This window comes from Salmo trutta, chromosome 12 (assembly GCF_901001165.1).
Source record: "Salmo trutta chromosome 12, fSalTru1.1, whole genome shotgun sequence".
Lineage (NCBI taxonomy): Eukaryota > Metazoa > Chordata > Actinopteri > Salmoniformes > Salmonidae > Salmo > Salmo trutta.
Window position 1 is genome coordinate 74393181 of NC_042968.1, and position 17910 is coordinate 74411090.

The 17910-nt window shown below is 45.9% G+C and overlaps 1 protein-coding gene across 1 annotated transcript in view; it reads right to left on the reverse strand.

Annotated features, from left to right (window-relative positions):
- Positions 1-7006: 7006 nt before the first annotated feature.
- LOC115204150 (protein turtle homolog A-like) overlaps positions 7007-17910 on the reverse strand; it is a 52824-nt gene continuing 41920 nt past the window's right edge. The window contains exons 14-22 of the mRNA XM_029769510.1: positions 17455-17645; positions 17107-17321; positions 14997-15081; positions 14449-14619; positions 14035-14071; positions 8843-11443; positions 8594-8679; positions 8054-8219; positions 7007-7854 (exon numbers count right to left, since the gene is read on the reverse strand). Coding sequence (XP_029625370.1) covers positions 8074-8219; positions 8594-8679; positions 8843-11443; positions 14035-14071; positions 14449-14619; positions 14997-15081; positions 17107-17321; positions 17455-17645 — 3532 coding nt within the window. The 3' untranslated portion in view covers positions 7007-7854; positions 8054-8073. The remainder of the gene's footprint in view (positions 7855-8053; positions 8220-8593; positions 8680-8842; positions 11444-14034; positions 14072-14448; positions 14620-14996; positions 15082-17106; positions 17322-17454; positions 17646-17910) is intronic.

Sequence of the window (17910 nt, forward strand, 5' to 3'; positions counted from 1 at the left end):
CCCTATCACTCTCCTTTACCCAGCCCTCCAACCTATCACTCTCCTGCCCCAGCTCTCCACCCTATCACTCTCCTTTACCCAGCCCTCCACCCTATCACTCTCCTACCTCCAGCCCTCCACCCTATCACTCTCCTTTACCCAGCCCTCCACCCTATCACTCTCCTTTACCCAGCCCTCCACCCTATCACTCTCCTTTACCCAGCCCTCCACCCTATCACTCTCCTTTACCCAGCCCTCCACCCTATCACTCTCCATTACCCAGCCCTCCACCCTATCACTCTCCTTTACCCAGCCCTCCACCCTATCACTCTCCTTTACCCAGCCCTCCACCCTATCACTCTCCTTTACCCAGCCCTCCACCCTATCACTCTCCTGCCCCAGCCCTCCACTCTATCACTCTCCTTTACCCAGCCCTCCACCCTATCACTCTCCTGCCCCAGCTCTCCACCCTATCACTCTCCTTTACCCAGCCCTCCACCCTATCACTCTCCTTTACCCAGCCCTCCACCCTATCACTCTCCTTTACCCAGCCCTCCACCCTATCACTCTCCTACATCCAGCCCTCCACCCTATCACTCTCCTTTACCCAGCCCTCCACCCTATCACTCTCCTTTACCCAGCCCTCCACCCTATCACTCTCCTTTACCCAGCCCTCCACACTATCACTCTCCTACATCCAGCCCTCCACCCTATCACTCTCCTTTACCCAGCCCTCCACCCTATCACTCTCCTTTACCCAGCCCTCCACCCTATCACTCTCCTTTACCCAGCCCTCCACCCTATCACTCTCCTTTACCCAGCCCTCCACCCTATCACTCTCCTTTACCCAGCCCTCCACTCTATCACTCTCCTTTACCCAGCCCTCCACCCTATCACTCTCCTTTACCCAGCTCTCCACCCTATCACTCTCCTTTACCCAGCCCTCCACCCTATCACTCTCCTTTACCCAGCCCTCCACCCTATCACTCTCCATTACCCAGCCCTCCACCCTATCACTCTCCTTTACCCAGCTCTCCACCCTATCACTCTCCTTTACCCAGCCCTCCACCCTATCACTCTCCTTTACCCAGCCCTCCACCCTATCACTCTCCATTACCCAGCCCTCCACCCTATCACTCTCCTTTACCCAGCCCTCCACCCTATCACTCTCCATTACCCAGCCCTCCACCCTATCACTTTCCTTTACCCAGCCCTCCACCCTATCACTCTCCTTTACCCAGCCCTCCACCCTATCACTCTCCTTTACCCAGCCCTCCACCCTATCACTCTCCTTTACCCAGCCCTCCACCCTATCACTCTCCCACCCCAGCCCTCCACCCTATCACTCTCCTTTACCCAGCCCTCCACCCTATCACTCTCTTTTACACAGCTCTCCACCCTATCACTCTCCTTTACCCAGCCCTCCACCCTATCACTCTTCTTTACCCAGCCCTCCACCCTATCACTCTCCTTTACCCAGCCCTCCACCCTAACACTTTCCTTTACCCAGCCCTCCACCCTAACACTCTCCTTTACCCAGCCCTCCACCCTATCACTCTCCTGCCCCAGCCCTCCACTCTATCACTCTCCTTTACCCAGCTCTCCACCCTATCACTCTCCTTTACCCAGCCCTCCACCCTATCACTCTCCTTTACCCAGCCCTCCACCCTATCACTCTCCTACATCCAGCCCTCCACCCTATCACTCTCCTTTACCCAGCCCTCCACCCTATCACTCTCCTTTACCCAGCCCTCCACCCTATCACTCTCCTTTACCCAGCCCTCCACCCTATCACTCTCCTGCCCCAGCCCTCCACCCTATCACTCTCCTTTACCCAGCCCTCCACCCTATCACTCTCCTTTACCCAGCCCTCCACCCTATCACTCTCCTTTACCCAGCCCTCCACCCTATCACTCTCCCACCCCAGCCCTCCACCCTATCACTCTCCTTTACCCAGCCCTCCACCCTATCACTCTCCTTTACCCAGCTCTCCACCCTATCACTCTCCTTTACCCAGCCCTCCACCCTATCACTCTCCTTTACCCAGCCCTCCACCCTATCACTCTCCATTACCCAGCCCTCCACCCTATCACTCTCTTTTCCCAGCCCTCCACCCTATCACTCTCCTTTACCCAGCCCTCCACCCTATCACTCTCTTTTACACAGCTCTCCACCCTATCACTCTCCTACCTCCAGCCCTCCACCCTATCACTCTCCTTTACCCAGCCCTCCACCCTATCACTCTCCTACATCCAGCCCTCCACCCTATCACTCTCCTTTACCCAGCCCTCCACCCTATCACTCTCCTTTACCCAGCCCTCCACCCTATCACTCTCCTTTACCCAGCCCTCCACCCTATCACTCTCCTTTACCCAGCCCTCCACCCTATCACTCTCCTTTACCCAGCCCTCCACCCTATCACTCTCCTTTACCCAGCCCTCCACCCTATCACTCTCCTTTACCCAGCCCTCCACCCTATCACTCTCCTTTACCCAGCCCTCCACCCTATCACTCTCCTTTACCCAGCCCTCCACCCTAACACTTTCCTTTACCCAGCCCTCCACCCTAACACTTTCCTTTACCCAGCCCTCCACCCTATCACTCTCCTTTACCCAGCCCTCCACCCTATCACTCTCCTTTACCCAGCCCTCCACCCTATCACTCTCCTTTACCCAGCCCTCCACCCTATCACTCTCCTTTACCCAGCCCTCCACCCTATCACTCTCCTTTACCCAGCCCTCCACCCTATCACTCTCCTTTACCCAGCCCTCCACCCTAACACTTTCCTTTACCCAGCCCGCCACTCTATTACTCTCCTGCCCCAGCCCTCCACCCTAACACTCTATAGGGCTTAAAGATCCAATGCGGCCATTTGTATCTCAATATCAAATAATTTCTGGGTAACAATTAAGTACCTTACTGTGATTATTTCAATTAAAATAGTTAAAAAGAAACAAAAATAGCTTCTTAGCAAAGAGCAATTTCTCAAGCCGAGTGGTCTGAGTGGGGAGGGGAAAACTGAAAACCAGCTATTTGCAGAAAGTTCTGGTAATCTCTTTCTTATTGCGCTGTTAACTCATTTACCGCCTGGTGATGTCACCAGGCAAGCCAAAACGCCATCCCGCCAAAACAGGCTGACATTTCAGGCAATCTTTTCAACCAGCTCTTACAATGAAAGGGAATCATCCAGATTTTTACCATTTCACAGTAATGTTCCAACCTCATAGTTTGGAAATATATATAAAACACACAAAATCATGTTTTTGACTGCACTGAACCTTTAACAGTTTATATAGAAGAGAGAGATATTGCACGCATGCGTGCGTCAGCGTGCATGCACGTGTCTTTGCTGAGTGTGTGCACATGTGCCTGTCTGCCTGCCCCTTGCTCCGGTGGGTTCACCCAGGATCCTCTCTTTAACCATGCTCACCACCTGTGACAAATGCAGCATGATGTTGTGCTGTGAGTGTGACTGAGGACGAGCTAATGAAGTCAATGTGCTTCTCTCTCTGGGCTCAAGGCCAAGTCAATTCCAATAGGCTGTGTGAAGAGATTGAGAGAGAGGGAAGAAATTGGCTATAAGACACCTCATATACAGTACAGTAGCATCATCTGACATCCATCACAGTATGCTTAGTATTCTTCCCAGCCACGTCTTCTCCACAAGGAACGCTATACAGTAATCCTGGCAAGTTTATATGTGCAAATGTGTGTTATTTTGTTTTTCAACTGCAGCAACTTTATACAGTTCTATGTAATTTTCTATGTATTTTTTATAACATCACCAAGGCAACAGTATACTTCGTCAGTACACAATCCTTGATCTATATCTTAAATCCTTGTTTTACATAATGGATCTTTTTGAAGAAATAGGATAAATCACTCTGTCTGTATTTTTCCTCTGAAAAAAATGTTGGATAAAGAATACGCTTGTTTTAAGTGTTCCATGGCAATTCCCTTTCCTTTTGTGGTCTTTGTTCGATAACTTTTCTAAAGCATGGCTCAGTGAAAGTGAAAATTAAATTCAACATCCCTATCAAATGTTACACCTACTGATAAACAAAGGTCTCAAAGTTTGAAGTTTGTTCATTGTTGTTCTATGAGTCAGTGAATACACAGTGATCAATGTGCTGAGTAACAAAACATCCTAGAGGAAGAGGTAGGTCCTTCAGATGGAAGGGTTATCTGCTGCATCATGACCCTTTAATGGCTTTATAATGATGTCCTCTTCCAGACCGAGGGAACGCTTCTAATGGAGAAAAAGCACAACTGCATCTCAGTCCATGAGGCGTCACTACAGTCCCTGGTGTGAATCCAGGCTGTATTACATCCGGCTGTGATTGGGAGTCCCATAGGGCGGCGCACAATTGGCCCAGCGTCGTCCAGGTTTGGCCGGAGTAGGCCCTCATTGTAAATAATAATTTGTTCTTAACTGACTTGCCTAGAATAAATATAAAATGTTATTTAATGTAAACATTTCCAACTTCAGGTTTTTGTTAATGTGTTAAAGTAGTAAATGTTCATTTGAATTATAATTTGAAAAGGCCAGCAAATTGCTTTGGGGTATTGAATAAAACATGTATAGAACAAGTATTTAATCTTCAGTTCTCTGGAAAATATTTGGATACAAATAGGATACATTGTACAGTAAGTAGTACATAATCAGTAAACAAAGCACAAAACATACAAAGTCATACACTATAGTCAGTCTATACAAAACACTGAATAATTTTCTGTATAAAAACAAATATATCTTAAGTGCACAAAAACCTGGAAAATAGTTCACCTTTACAATTTCTATACAATCCCAATGTGTTCCTTTACAATAGCAAAGTAGCAATACAGTGTGGGAAAAAAGTATTTGATCCCCTGCTGATTTTGTACGTTTGCCCACTGACAAACAAATGATCAGTCTATAATTTTAATGGTAGGTTTATTTGAACAATGAGAGACAGAATAACAACAAAAAAATCCAGAAAAGCCCATGTCAAAAATGTTATACATTGATTTGCATTTTAATGAGGGAAATAAGTATTTGACCCCTCTGCAAAACATGACTTAGTACTTGGTGGCAAAACCCTTGTTGGCAATCACAGAGGTCAGACGTTTCTTGTAGTTGGCCACCAGGTTTGCACACATCTCAGGAGGAATTTTGTCCCACTCCTCTTTGCAGATCTTCTCCAAGTCATTAAGGTTTCGAGGCTGACGTTTGGCAACTCGAACCTTCAGCTCCCTCCACAGATTTTCTATGGGATTAAGGTCTGGAGACTGGCTAGGCCACTCCAGGACCTTAATGTGCTTCTTCTTGAGCCACTCCTTTGTTGCCTTGGCCGTGTGTTTTGGGTCATTGTCATGCTGGAATACCCATCCACGACCCATTTTCAATGCACTGGCTGAGGGAAGGAGGTGTTCACCCAAGATTTGACGGTACATGGCCCCGTCCATCGTCCCTTTGATGCGGTGAAGTCGTCCTGTCCCCTTAGCAGAAAAACACCCCCAAAGCATAATGTTTCCACCTCCATGTTTGATGGTGGGGATGGTGTTCTTGTGGTCATAGGCAGCATTCCTCCTCCTCCAAACACGGCGAGTTGAGTTGATGCCAAAGAGCTCCATTTTGGTCTCATCTGACCACAACACTTTCACCCGGTTGTCCTCTGAATCATTCAGATGTTCATTGGCAAACTTCAGATGGGCATGTATATGTGCTTTCTTGAGCAGGGGGACCTTGCAGGCGCTGCAGGATTTCAGTCCTTCACGGCGTAGTGTGTTACCAATTGTTTTCTTGGTGACTATGGTCCCAGCTGCCTTGAGATCATTGACAAGATCCTCCCGTGTAGTTCTGGGCTGATTCCTCACCGTTCTCATGATCATTGCAACTCCACGAGGTGAGATCTTGCATTGAGCCCCAGGCCGAGGGAGATTGACAGTTCTTTGTGTTTCTTCCATTTGCAAATAATCGCACCAACTGTTGTCACCTTCTCACCAAACTGCTTGGCGATGGTCTTGTAGCCCATTCCAGCATCGTGTAGGTCTACAATCTTGTCCCTGACATCCTTGGAGAGCTCTTTGGTCTTGGCCATGGTGGAGAGTTTGGAACCTGATTGATTGATTGCTTCTGTGGACAGGTGTCTTTTATACAGGTACCAAACTGAGATTAGGAGCACTCCCTTTAAGAGTGTGCTCCTAATCTCAGCTCGTTACCTGTATAAAAGACACCTGGGAGCCAGAAATCTTTCTGATTGAGAGGGCGTCAAATACTTATTTCCCTCATTAAAATGCAAATCAATTTAGAACATTTTTGACATGTGTTTTTCTGGATTCTTTTGTTGTTATTCTGTCTCTCACTATTCAAATAAACCTACCATTAAAATTATAGACTGATCATTTCTTTGTCAGTGGGCAAACGTAGAAAATCAGCAGGGGATCAAATACTTTTTTCCCTCACTGTACATTTTTTGTCATGCTTCTTGCTGCATATGCATTCAGTCTGAGGAAAATAATTTATGTACAGTATATTGGCAGTGTATTGCTATTGGGTGCCATAGAACGTATATAAAACCATAAGTGGGCAAACTGACATTTCTCTGGAAGTCATTTCTGTGTACAAAATGAGTGTTGAAATTAAAATGGAGGGTAAGTGGGGTGATCTGCCGTTGTAAACTGATAACAGAGTGAGTACAGCTCAAAAGGCATTCACATCCCCAGCTCCCCTCCTCTCCTTTCTCACCAGACGTTGTGCTGGAAGGCATTCTAGAACCTAATTAACTCCTCTGACATGCTGTGAATTCTCATCTCCCTCCCTGACTCGGATGACTAAGAGATAGACTGATTGAAAAAATCCCATTTAGGTTTCAATCTCCAAATTAGACATGGCAAACAATATCTTGCCGCTAATGCTCACTGATTATCAGTCTCATTTTACACAAGGTTGGTGAAAAAAATGTCCTTCATTTATCCCAGCAACAGGCGATTATTACCAGCCAAACCCTTACCCTCCTCATTCACACACAAAAAAACTACTGAACTCTGAGTACAAAAAAATCTATTGACAGTACAAACATTGCACAACATCAATGAGGTTAAAAACAGGGAAATTAGATTTGCTACATCTTGAGAATATGGGTAGAAAAGAAAGGAGTGGTTCTTCCTAGTGTGATCTATAGCTACATCTGATCAACCCTAGTGAGTTAACCTCCTGGGGTAATAGTATTGATTGTTTACTCAGAGCTCAGGGTTGTACTGCAGATGCTGTCACACTAGGCCAGGCCTATGGAAAAACACTACTTGTGAAAAAGGCATGATGCAGCCTACTTCTTCTCCACAATGTCCATCAGTCCTGTTATCCTGCCCTGTCAAGCTGTCAAGCTCTCTCTCTCTCTCTCTCTCTTGCTCGCTCTCCCTCTCCATCTCACAGAAAATCGATCATCCATCAGAGTTCTGTCAAACGTTGAAAGTGTTGGAACAAAGTGCCAGCCCAGTGGTGGTTTGCCTTTTCTCAAAGCAATAAAAAGAATCTCCAACTGTTCTTCCGTGAGTCCAAGAGTATGATTATTGTATTGATTATAGTCAGCACCAAGATGATGAGCAAGGCAGACCAAATATTGTACCTGCTTGTTCACTGACTTGGTAACAAGTACCATATACATAGTATTCCATAGAAGAAGCAGAGATCAATCAATGTAACTACTAGCTCTTGTAAATCAGTGGTAAAAGTCCTCTTCGGTAGGTACAGCTTTGAACAACAACAGCCAATTCTTTATTCAGCCCTGAGCGTCCACCAGAGTCCAGTCAGTCAGATGGTTGAGATGTTGATGACTGTACAGCCATACTGAATTACTGACGATGGCACTCTATTTTGACATTGTTGGTGGAAGTCTGTATAAATAAAAGTGTGAAATTCACTGGGATATTAGTAGAAAGCAACGGGAGAAGACCGACAGACGCATACAAACAGAAAATAAAACAAAAACACCCACACAATAAGGTAGGAGGGACATGGGTAAATACAGCCAATCACACAGATCAGTAGTCCTGTTCAAACACACAATAACAGAAATTAGAGCTCTGAGCTGACCTTAGGTATAGATGGGATTGTCAGAACAGCACAGTCTCTGGCTCGGGGTCTGAGTAGCGGCTGGTCTCATGGTGATGACCCTGGAATTGGACTGACTCTTTGAGGCCCTTCTTGGAATAGTGCATGCTGGGAGTAGACTTCAGTAGACTCACTGAGGAGAACAGGCCTAAAGCAGGAGAAGATTGGACAGGGATTAGAAAGATCCTTATATAATCTAAAGCAGGGGTGTCAATCAAACCAATTGAAGAATTTCTGAAGTACCTTCAGTTAAAAAAATAACTAGGTGTCTTCACTGTGTCCAGCCTGCTAACAGTCAGTAAAACTAAAGCTAGACAGTCAGGATCATTTAAAAATTCCCAAAAGAGTGGACCAATTTGCCGTGTGGCCTTGGTGAAGACCGAATGTGGCCCTTAGGGCAAAATGAGATTGACACGCCTGTTCTTAAGCAACAGAGCTAGTGTTATTAAACTCAGTTCTGAACATCTTTAATTCACAGACAGTGGCATGCCAGTCTAAAAAGGAACATTATAGCTCTCTCACTTGTGCCTTCAAGGTCTTGATCTCCTGGCTGAATGGACACATCAGTTGAGTCCCACTCATAATTCTTATCCACTGAGGCCTTTCTCCTGAAGATGCACACACACACAAGTGGAAAGTTTGTGATGGCTGACATTGAAGGGCATTTTATTTAATTGTCTATCAATTGTGTTGCATCTTACTCAATGTGAAAGGGACAATGTAGACAGAGAGTACTAGAGATATTAAATAAAAGAAGACTGAAGCACTCACCTTTTCAATGCCTCCATGTCCTGTAGGCGTGTCTCCTCTGTGCTGCCCTGTATCTCCTCGATGGTCTCAGGAGAGCTGGTGAGGGTTGGGGACAGGCAGATGGACAGGCGCCCATTGGGAGGCTCCAGACTCCCCCTGCCACTGCTCTGGCTGGTATAGCTACTGTAGCTCCCCCCTGAGTCTGGCACTCCCCGATGATACCTCCCAATCTCCACCTCAATTTCATGCCCCCCATACCGCTCCTCTCCTTCCTCCTCCTCCTCTTCTCCCACCTCCTCCTCCTGGGATGGCTGAGAGGTGTGAAGGGGTGCGGGCCAGCTGTAACCTCTGAGCAGGGAGGGAGCTGTAGTTCTGCCTCTATAGTCTGATGGTCTGGGGTGCTCCCTGTGGTCCCTGGGGAGAGAGGCATTCTTCCTGGCCTCCATGCGCTGCACAGACCTCAGGGCCTCCTGGTAGGTGATGGGCCACCTGGAGGCATCTGGGAAGATGGAGGCCTTTTTGTGGGGGTTGTGGGGAGGGTGGATGGGGCCCAAAGGCACTGGAGGAGGGGTTGGGGGGAGTGGCTGCTGTCTCTCCAGCACCAGGTTTCTTACATTTGGCATGTGCACATTACCCTTATATGCTTCATAAAGCTGCTGAGGGGCCTTGCTGGGAGGCTGGGGGTCCTGGGGGGGAGGTGGGCAGGCAGTGGGGGCCTCTGTGTGGTTGGTCTCAGGAGCTGAGGTGAATTCTGGTTCCCAGAACACAGAGTCTGGTCGGAAGGAGAAAGGAGAGGAACAGTTCTCATGGCTGAGAGAGTCGACCCAGGCGTCAGGCGTCAGGAAGTTACCCTGGGATTGTCTCCTGGAATCTAGACTGTGGCTGCGCTGGTGGTGGCGGTCGTCCCCGTTCTGAGAGCCTCCTAGACTGAGGGCCTTCCTGAGCACCGGCCTGGGAGGCTGAATGGTAGTTGGGCTTCTGCCCCGAGGTGATCTCTTGTGCCACTTCTCCCGCTCCTCTCTAGGTACTGGGCTCTTTTTGTGGTCCAATGGATGGCCTCTGCGGTCTTTTTTTGTGGTTTGCGGTCCTCTGTGGTCTTTCTCTGCCAATAGGCTCTGGAACATTATGGGATTTGTAGGAGGATCAACTGAGCCTTCTGGTTCATCCACACTCATCTCTATACAGTCTGAGAGATCCAACACTGTGTGTTGAGATGGCTTTTCAAATGGCTGTGACCTTGCTAACGCCACTTTCCATACACCATGCACTTTGTTGACAGAGACATCTGGCTTAGACTTGTGTGAAATTCTGCCATTGGAATGGCATTGATTGCTCTTGCTGTTCCATTCATGTGACTCTGAGTCATCTCCCTTCAACTCTGTTGACATGTGAGTAGTATCCCAAAGCCCTGTGTGTGTCTTGAAACTCGCAGCTTCTTTCCCTTCTTGCCTCTCTAGTGGCTGGTGACTCACCCTCCTCTTAGAGTGACCCTCTGCTCTCTTAGCCCTGAGGTGGTGTTGTGTGACAGGTGACAGAGAGGGACATTGAGTGACTGGAGGGTCACAGTGGAGGGTCACTGTCCTCTCAGAGGTGGTGTGAAGGGCTGCGACCAGGCTGGTGGCAGAGGTGAGAGGGCTGGCCTCCCAGTGAATATAAGATGGGGACGAAGGCCTTTTGGCCATGCTAGATCTCCCCCAGTTGGCCTGGGGATGACAGTGATGGGGCTGATTTTGTAGGGAGGTGCTTTCCTGAGGTTTCCATATGGGATCACATTCTTCAGTCTCTCTCCAGTTCCCCTCATCTATGCCTGGTTTCTGGCTCTTCCCATCTAAAGTAGCATTCCTCTCCAGTGTGTACTTCCGTAGCTTTCTCTCCAGCTCCTCTCTCTCCCGGGCCAGCTTCATACACATGCTCAGGTTGCCGGTCTCCCTCTCATGCTCCATCTGTAGCATCAGGGTGCTGGCGATGGCAGGCTGGACGGCCCGCTTTAGTGACAGGTATCCTGGTTTGCTCTCCTCCAGGCTTGGCTGGGGGTACATGTCTGAGTTACTGTCCGAATAGAGACTACTCTCGCCTGGATGTCCAGCGCAACTGTCTTTCTCCCCATCCAGGTAGAATCGTCCATGGAGGGAAAGGTGTTTGGCCATGGCCCGGACCATGGTCGTGGGGTTGGGGTTAGATCCACCACGGGGGGGTAGGTCCACTGAGAGGACCAATGGCGGCTCCCTCCTCACACAGGTGGACACTGACCTCTGGACCTCAGTGGATTGTGGGAAGTCTTTCCTCAGGGATCTTATGTTGTGGGAAATGTGGACAGAGGCCTGGTCATGGGGCTGCATCATGAAGAGACCATCAGGGCCTCTGAAGATGAACTCTAGAGGGGAAGTGGGAGAAGAGCCTGTCCTGGGGAGGTGGTGGTGGGGGTCGTAGTGAGGAGGTGGTGGGGGGCAGGAGAGCAGCTGCTGGCACTGCTCATGGTATTCACTGTGGCTGGGTCTGTCGAAAGAGGAGTGGTCCGGCTGGGAGGAGGAGCAGGAGCGGGAGGTGGAGCCAGGATAGTGGGAGTGGGACTGGAGGAGCTTCTGCTTCAGCACACTGTCTGGACTGCTAGCAAGTGACCCACTACGAGAGAGAGCAAGAGAGAGAAGAGTTAAAGGATGGATGAGAGAGAGAACAGGGAATATTCATCAGGTCGAAGGGCCACTTTACCGAGCCATCACCAACCATGTCTTGAGATGTTTTGTGAAGACATCTTGAGACATCTTAAGCAAGGTTGGAGAGTAATGGATTACATGAAACCTGTTGCATGTAACAGTTTAACAAAATACTGTAACTGTAATCTGTTACGTTACCAGCAAAAATATTGTAATCAGATCACAGATACTTTTGAAAAACTAGATGATTACTTCTAGGGTTACTTTAAATTCAAAAAGGATGTTTGCAAAAACAAATCTTTGACACTTCTCTGTTTTCTCAATGACATTCAAATCAGCATTGAAAAAAGGCTCAAGTTTAAGTTTGTTCCACCTGAGCGAGTCTGACCACAAGTCAGAGACACTATGATGACACACCAAGTGCGTTTGATGGATCGCAGGAAAAGTGCAGGAACAGGCTTTTGTAGGCTACAGTCCAAGCTATGTCTTCCAATGGTGCGACTGCTGTCGGCATCCAAAGTTTACCCAACTTGAATAAACGCTTGGAGGTAAGGACGACAGCAGTGGTGTAGCCTACGGGGGATATACGGATATCACTAATTATTGATATCTACAGAGCGCATTGATGTGAATCACACTGCTGCTCTCTCATTTAGTTATTTGTGCCTTACAGATTATGGTTGTTGTGGATGGCTGTTCACAAATGTAGATGTGTATTTTAACCCAGTAATGGTTGAATTGAAGAAGTTTAAGCTGCCTATCAATCATTGTTTTTGCAACCTGTGAACAGCCAGTGAAAGATGCGCTCTTGCAACAACTGCATACTGCAGATCTCAGCCTATGGATTATTATTTGACCCTGCTGGTCATCTATAAATGTTTGAACATCTCGAAGAACCCTCTGGCCTTAATTGCCATGTACTCTTGTAATCTCCACCCGGCACAGCCAGAAGAGGACTGGCCACCCCTCATAGCCTGGTTCCTCTCTAGGTTTCTTCCTAGGTTCCGGCCTTTCTAGGGAGTTTTTCCGAGCCACCGTGCTTCTACACCTGCATTGCTTGCTGTTAGGAGTTTTAGGCTGGGTTTCTGTACAGCACTTTGTGACATTGGCTGATGTAAAAAGGGCTTTATAAATACATTTGATTGATTGAATTTGATTATGGAATAAAGTTTGAGGGAGTTCCTAACTTGTAAACTCCTCTGTATTTTGCTACATACTGTCAAAAACAAGTTTTATTTAAGACCACAAGTGGGGCGTTTATTGCTCAATCTAATTTGTGCTGATTCAAAAAGAATAGGTCTATAGATCTAACGGACACATGCTCAAATTCACACACTTTTGATAGACTTAAAGGGGCAACCTGTAGTTGCTTCATCCATGTTTGGATTTATAAATTAATGGCATATACCAATTGATTTTTGAAGAATATAACTTCTAAATGCATCATGAGTTTAATTCAACTGTCACATTCCATCAGAACCCAAAATATAAGCTTGTTTTTCTCTAATGTTTGTAAACATTGTCAAAGTAAATAACACTGTAGCCTTAAAACATGGTTAAAACAATCATTTTGATATCATGGATGGTCAGTCCTTACATCCATAGTTCTGTCTATTAATCTGAGAGTGGTTACATTTCTCCAGGCCCATCCCTCAACTTTTTACCAAAACAGAGACGGGGTATCCATTTTGTTATTGTTTCAACTGTGGATTCGCCCTTTAAACATCTGCAAATTATCGAGATATCAAAGTGTCACCTACAAAAACGTAAACAATGGGCCTATAGCAAATTCAGCATATGGCATTCATTTCTCACATGCAAATAGCACTTTTCAGTAATGCTCAAAGCATACCATTCCAGGAAGATCAGTATTTATTTTCAATTTGAAATAATGAGCCCAATACGTCCTCCATGACAACAAAATCAGAGTAGGCTAATAAGCCTGTCGTTTTTGGGTTATGCTGAGGTAAAACAATTTGGCTAATCTAAACTTCCATATTTCTAAGTCCTATTTTTGAAAATTAAGGGTTATTAAATTAATTGGAATGACTGGAAATCTGACAGACTTTGGTTTTTAATGTAAAGATATAACCTAATAATCGTATTATTATCTGTATTAGAAAGAAATGGGTTAGAAGAAGCCTACATAACCAGCTATGTAAATTCTTACATTAATTTATCCTGCAATAGATGTCGTTCAATTGGTAATATATATTTTTGTCTTCTTCTAATGCCTCTTAAGGGGAAACTAATCTAAAAGTAACTGAAAGTAATCAGATTATGTTACTGAGTTTGGGTAACAATTTTGGACAGGTATCAAGTAACTGTAACGGATTACATTTAGGAGGTAACCTACCCAACCCAATGTCTTCGGGAAAATGAAAATGTGTCTACAGGCACATCTTGAAGACGTCGTAAGATGTTTAGTAAATTACTTTAAGACAAAGGCGATGGCTGGGTATGGTACTTTAAAATCTTCTGAAAGTCAGAAAAAAACGAATCTTAAGTAAAACAAAATGGTAATGAGAAGGAAAACAATTAATAATAAGGGGCACTTACGTTGAGGGGGGGCTTTTATAAATGGCAGGAGGGAGATCTGAAAGGGCAGGGGGGGAAAGATGATCATTCACAATGACACAGTCACCATGGAAAGGAAATCAATGAAAAAACAAAATCTAGCCCAATAATACGAGCCCATTCAAAGCAGACAAAAATGTCCGGAGGCACAGCAATTGGCCATCCCTCAAAGTTAATTACCGGCACAATAATCAGCCACATTAATGAGAAATGACCCTAATTAGCCACAATGTAAATGACATGAATATATTTTACAACTAAAGTGGGATGGAGTTGACAAGCATGGCGTCATGTCCATGCTCTGAACTATGATTTATCAAAGAGTATTGGAGGACCTCTATCTGCTGTATCGTGGTGCTCATAGTGCATGTAATTAGTTCATTGATAATATTTCACCATCTTTCCTCTTCCTGCGTTGCTGGTCTCTCTTGTGACTGATGATACACACTGTCCCTAGGACCAGGATCAGGGCCAAACACAGGAAGGCAACGCCTCCCATCACTCCAGCCAATAACGGCTTGGGTACAAACTCCAGGAGGCGGGAACTGGCAGGGTACATATCCATCCCTGTGGCATGACCACAACATCAGCATCCATAACACAGAGATTTACCACAACCAAATGTTAACAATGCATTCATTCCCTTACAGTAGATACACTAGGGCAGTTCACCCAAGATACTGCATGACAGAATAGAAGCCTGATGTCTACCTCTGTTATATTGGTCTTCAATATGTCCCATGATGAAATATTAATATCATGTTAAAAAAGCCAGACAATGGTCTAATTCTAACAACATTTTTAGCTGCAATATTTCCATGATTCAGACTCCTACTAGACCAGTATTCTCCAGAGGGCTGTTCTAATTATGTGGTGCCAGTGGAACAGAGAGGAGAGAGGCTGCCTGCCTAGCTTTCCCTGGCTCCAAAGCCTGAAACACTAACCCATGTTGGAGACATTAACTGATGGACTGGGCTCGCTCAGCAACACCCCTCGCCGGGACAGCAGCCTCAGCTCGTACACAGAGTCCTAGACACACACACACACACAAACACACAGACACACACACACGGGAGGACGGAGGGGTAGGGGGATGAAACCACACTTTGTCAACATGGGATAGCGCCTGGAATGCTAATCAGGATCATCTGAATTCAGATTTAGGAAAGAGAAGGAGAGAGGGACAAAGGAGGCAGACAGAGAGGGGAGGAAGGAACAAAAATACTGAACAAAAATACAAACACACGTGCAACAATGTTCAAGATTTTACTGAGTTACAGTTCATATAAGGAAATCAGTAAATTTAAATAAATAAATGAAGCCCTAGTCTATGGATTTCACATGACTGGGAATGCAGATATGCATCGGTTGGTCACAGATACCTGAAAAAAAAGGTAGAGGTGTGCATCAGAAAACCAGTCAGTATCTGGTGTGACCACAATTTGCCTCATGCAGCGCGACACATCTACTTCATATAGAGTTGATCAGGCTGTTGATTGTGGCCTGTGGAATGTTGTCCCACTCCTCTGCAATGGCTGTGCGAAGTTGCTGGATATTGGCGGGAACTGGAACACGCTGTCGTACACATCGATCCAGAGCATCCCAAACATGTTCAATGGTTGACATGTCTGGTAAGTACGCAGGCCATGGAAGAACTGGGACATTTTCAGCTTCCAGGAACTGTGTACAGATCCTTACGACATTATCATGCTGAAACATGAGGTGATGGCAGAGGATGAATGGCACGACAATGGGCTTCAGGATCTCGTCGCGGTATCTCTGTGCATTCAAACTGCCATCAATAAAATGCAATTGTGTTTGTGGTCCATAGTTTATGCCTGCCCATTCCATAACCCCAGCGCCACCATGGGGCACTCTGTTCACAACGATGACATCATCAAACCGCTCACCCACAAAACACCATACACATTGTCTGCGGTTGTGAGGCCGGTTGGACGTACTGGCAAATTCTCTAAAACAACGTTGGAGGCGGCTTGTGGTAGAGAAATGAACATTCAATTATCTGGCAACAGCTCTGTTGGACATTCCTGCAGTCAGCATGCCAATTGCATGCTCCCTCAAAACTTGAAACATCTGTAGAATTGTGTTGTGTGACAAAACTGCACATTTTAGAGTGGCCTTTTATTGTCCCCAGACCCCAGGTGCCCCTGTGTAATGATCATGCTGTTTAGTATGCCAAACCTGTCAGGTGGAAGGATTATCTTGGGAAAGGAGAAATTCTTACTAACTAGGATGTAAACAAATTTGTGTCCAAAACGGATCTTCAGCTGTCCCCATAGGAGAACACTTTTTGGTTCCAGTTACCTTTTGGGTTCCATGTTGAACCCTCTGTGGAAAGGGTTCTTCATGGATCCCAAAAGGGTTCTACCTGGGCCCAAAAATGTTCTACCTGGAACTAAAAATGGTTCTTCAAAGGTTTCTGCTATGAGGGCAGCCAAAGAACCATTTTAGGTTCTAGATAGCACCTTTAACACCAGTTTTAAGATCTCTGCACTGGCTGCCTGTGAATACATTTTAAGATTCTTCTATTGGTTTTTAAATCAATCCACGATTGTACACCACAATAAATGTCAGACATGCTTTTAAGTTATGTACCCAGTAGGTCCCTCAGGTCCTCTGACACTGACCTTTTAACTATCCCAAAGCCTAAGACCAAGAGGCATGGAGAGGCAGCCTTTAGTTACTATGCCCCCAGCCTCTGGAATAGCCTGCCAGAGAACCTGAGAGGGGCTGAAACTTTGGACATATTTAAAATAGATCTTATTAAAACACACCTTTTTAGCTTTGCTTTTCTTAGGATGCTTTTAGATGGTTCAGTTTTTATTGTACATTTTTCAGTTTTTATTTTCATTGTTTTTATTCATTTTTTCCTGTGAAGCACATTGTGTTGCATTCCATGTCTGAAATTTGCTGTTTAAATAAAGCTTGATTTGATTTTCATAACCAATATAAATGTCTCTAAGGCAGCTAAAGCAGGGGATGATATCCGTTGATTGGTCTCAGAGGGAGTGACTAACAGGGACTGGCGGTTACCTTGCGCAGACCTGGAACGATCATCACAGTTCTATTGGCATCGATGTCCTCGTCTAGATTGAACCACTCCCCTTGCTCTGCGCGAGATTGGAGGACAAATCCAGTGATGGGCGGGAACTGAGCCACAGGAGACCATTGCAGGACTATACCTGCCAAGCTCTGATTGGCTGACAGCGATGTGGGCGGTTCTAGTTTCGCTCTCTTTGGGAGTGTATCTGATGGTGTAAAGCAGAACAGCCTTAGAAAGAAATACCCCTACTTTGGGAAAAAAAGAAAATGCCTAATTCTCCACGCATGCAGCCTTGAGTAGACAATGTAATTCAGGCTCTCAACACAATGGGTACTGACTCAGAGTTCGGATGGTGGCGATCTCACTGAAAGGCCCAGTGCCCACTTTGTTGTGTGGCAGGACACTGAACTGGTACTCTGTGTCAGGGACCAGCCCCGTCACCTGCAGACTGGAGCCAGAGGAGGAGGGCACGGGCACAGAGAGCCACTCCTGTTTCTCCCCACTGTCACCCACAGACATCTGCTTCAACCTGCAGAGAGAGAAGGAGAGGGGGAGTGAATGGAGAGAGAAAGAAAAAAGAAAAAGAAAAGAGAGCGAGCGAGAGAGAGAAAGAAAAAATAGAATAAAAAAATTAAGAGAAAAGAGAAACAGTGTGTATATATGTATATACTGATCTTATACCATCTATTGCATCTTGCCTATGATGCTCGGCCATCGCTCATCAAAATATTTACATGTACATATTCTTATTCCATCCCTTTAGATTTGTATGTATTAAGTAGTTGTTGGGACAT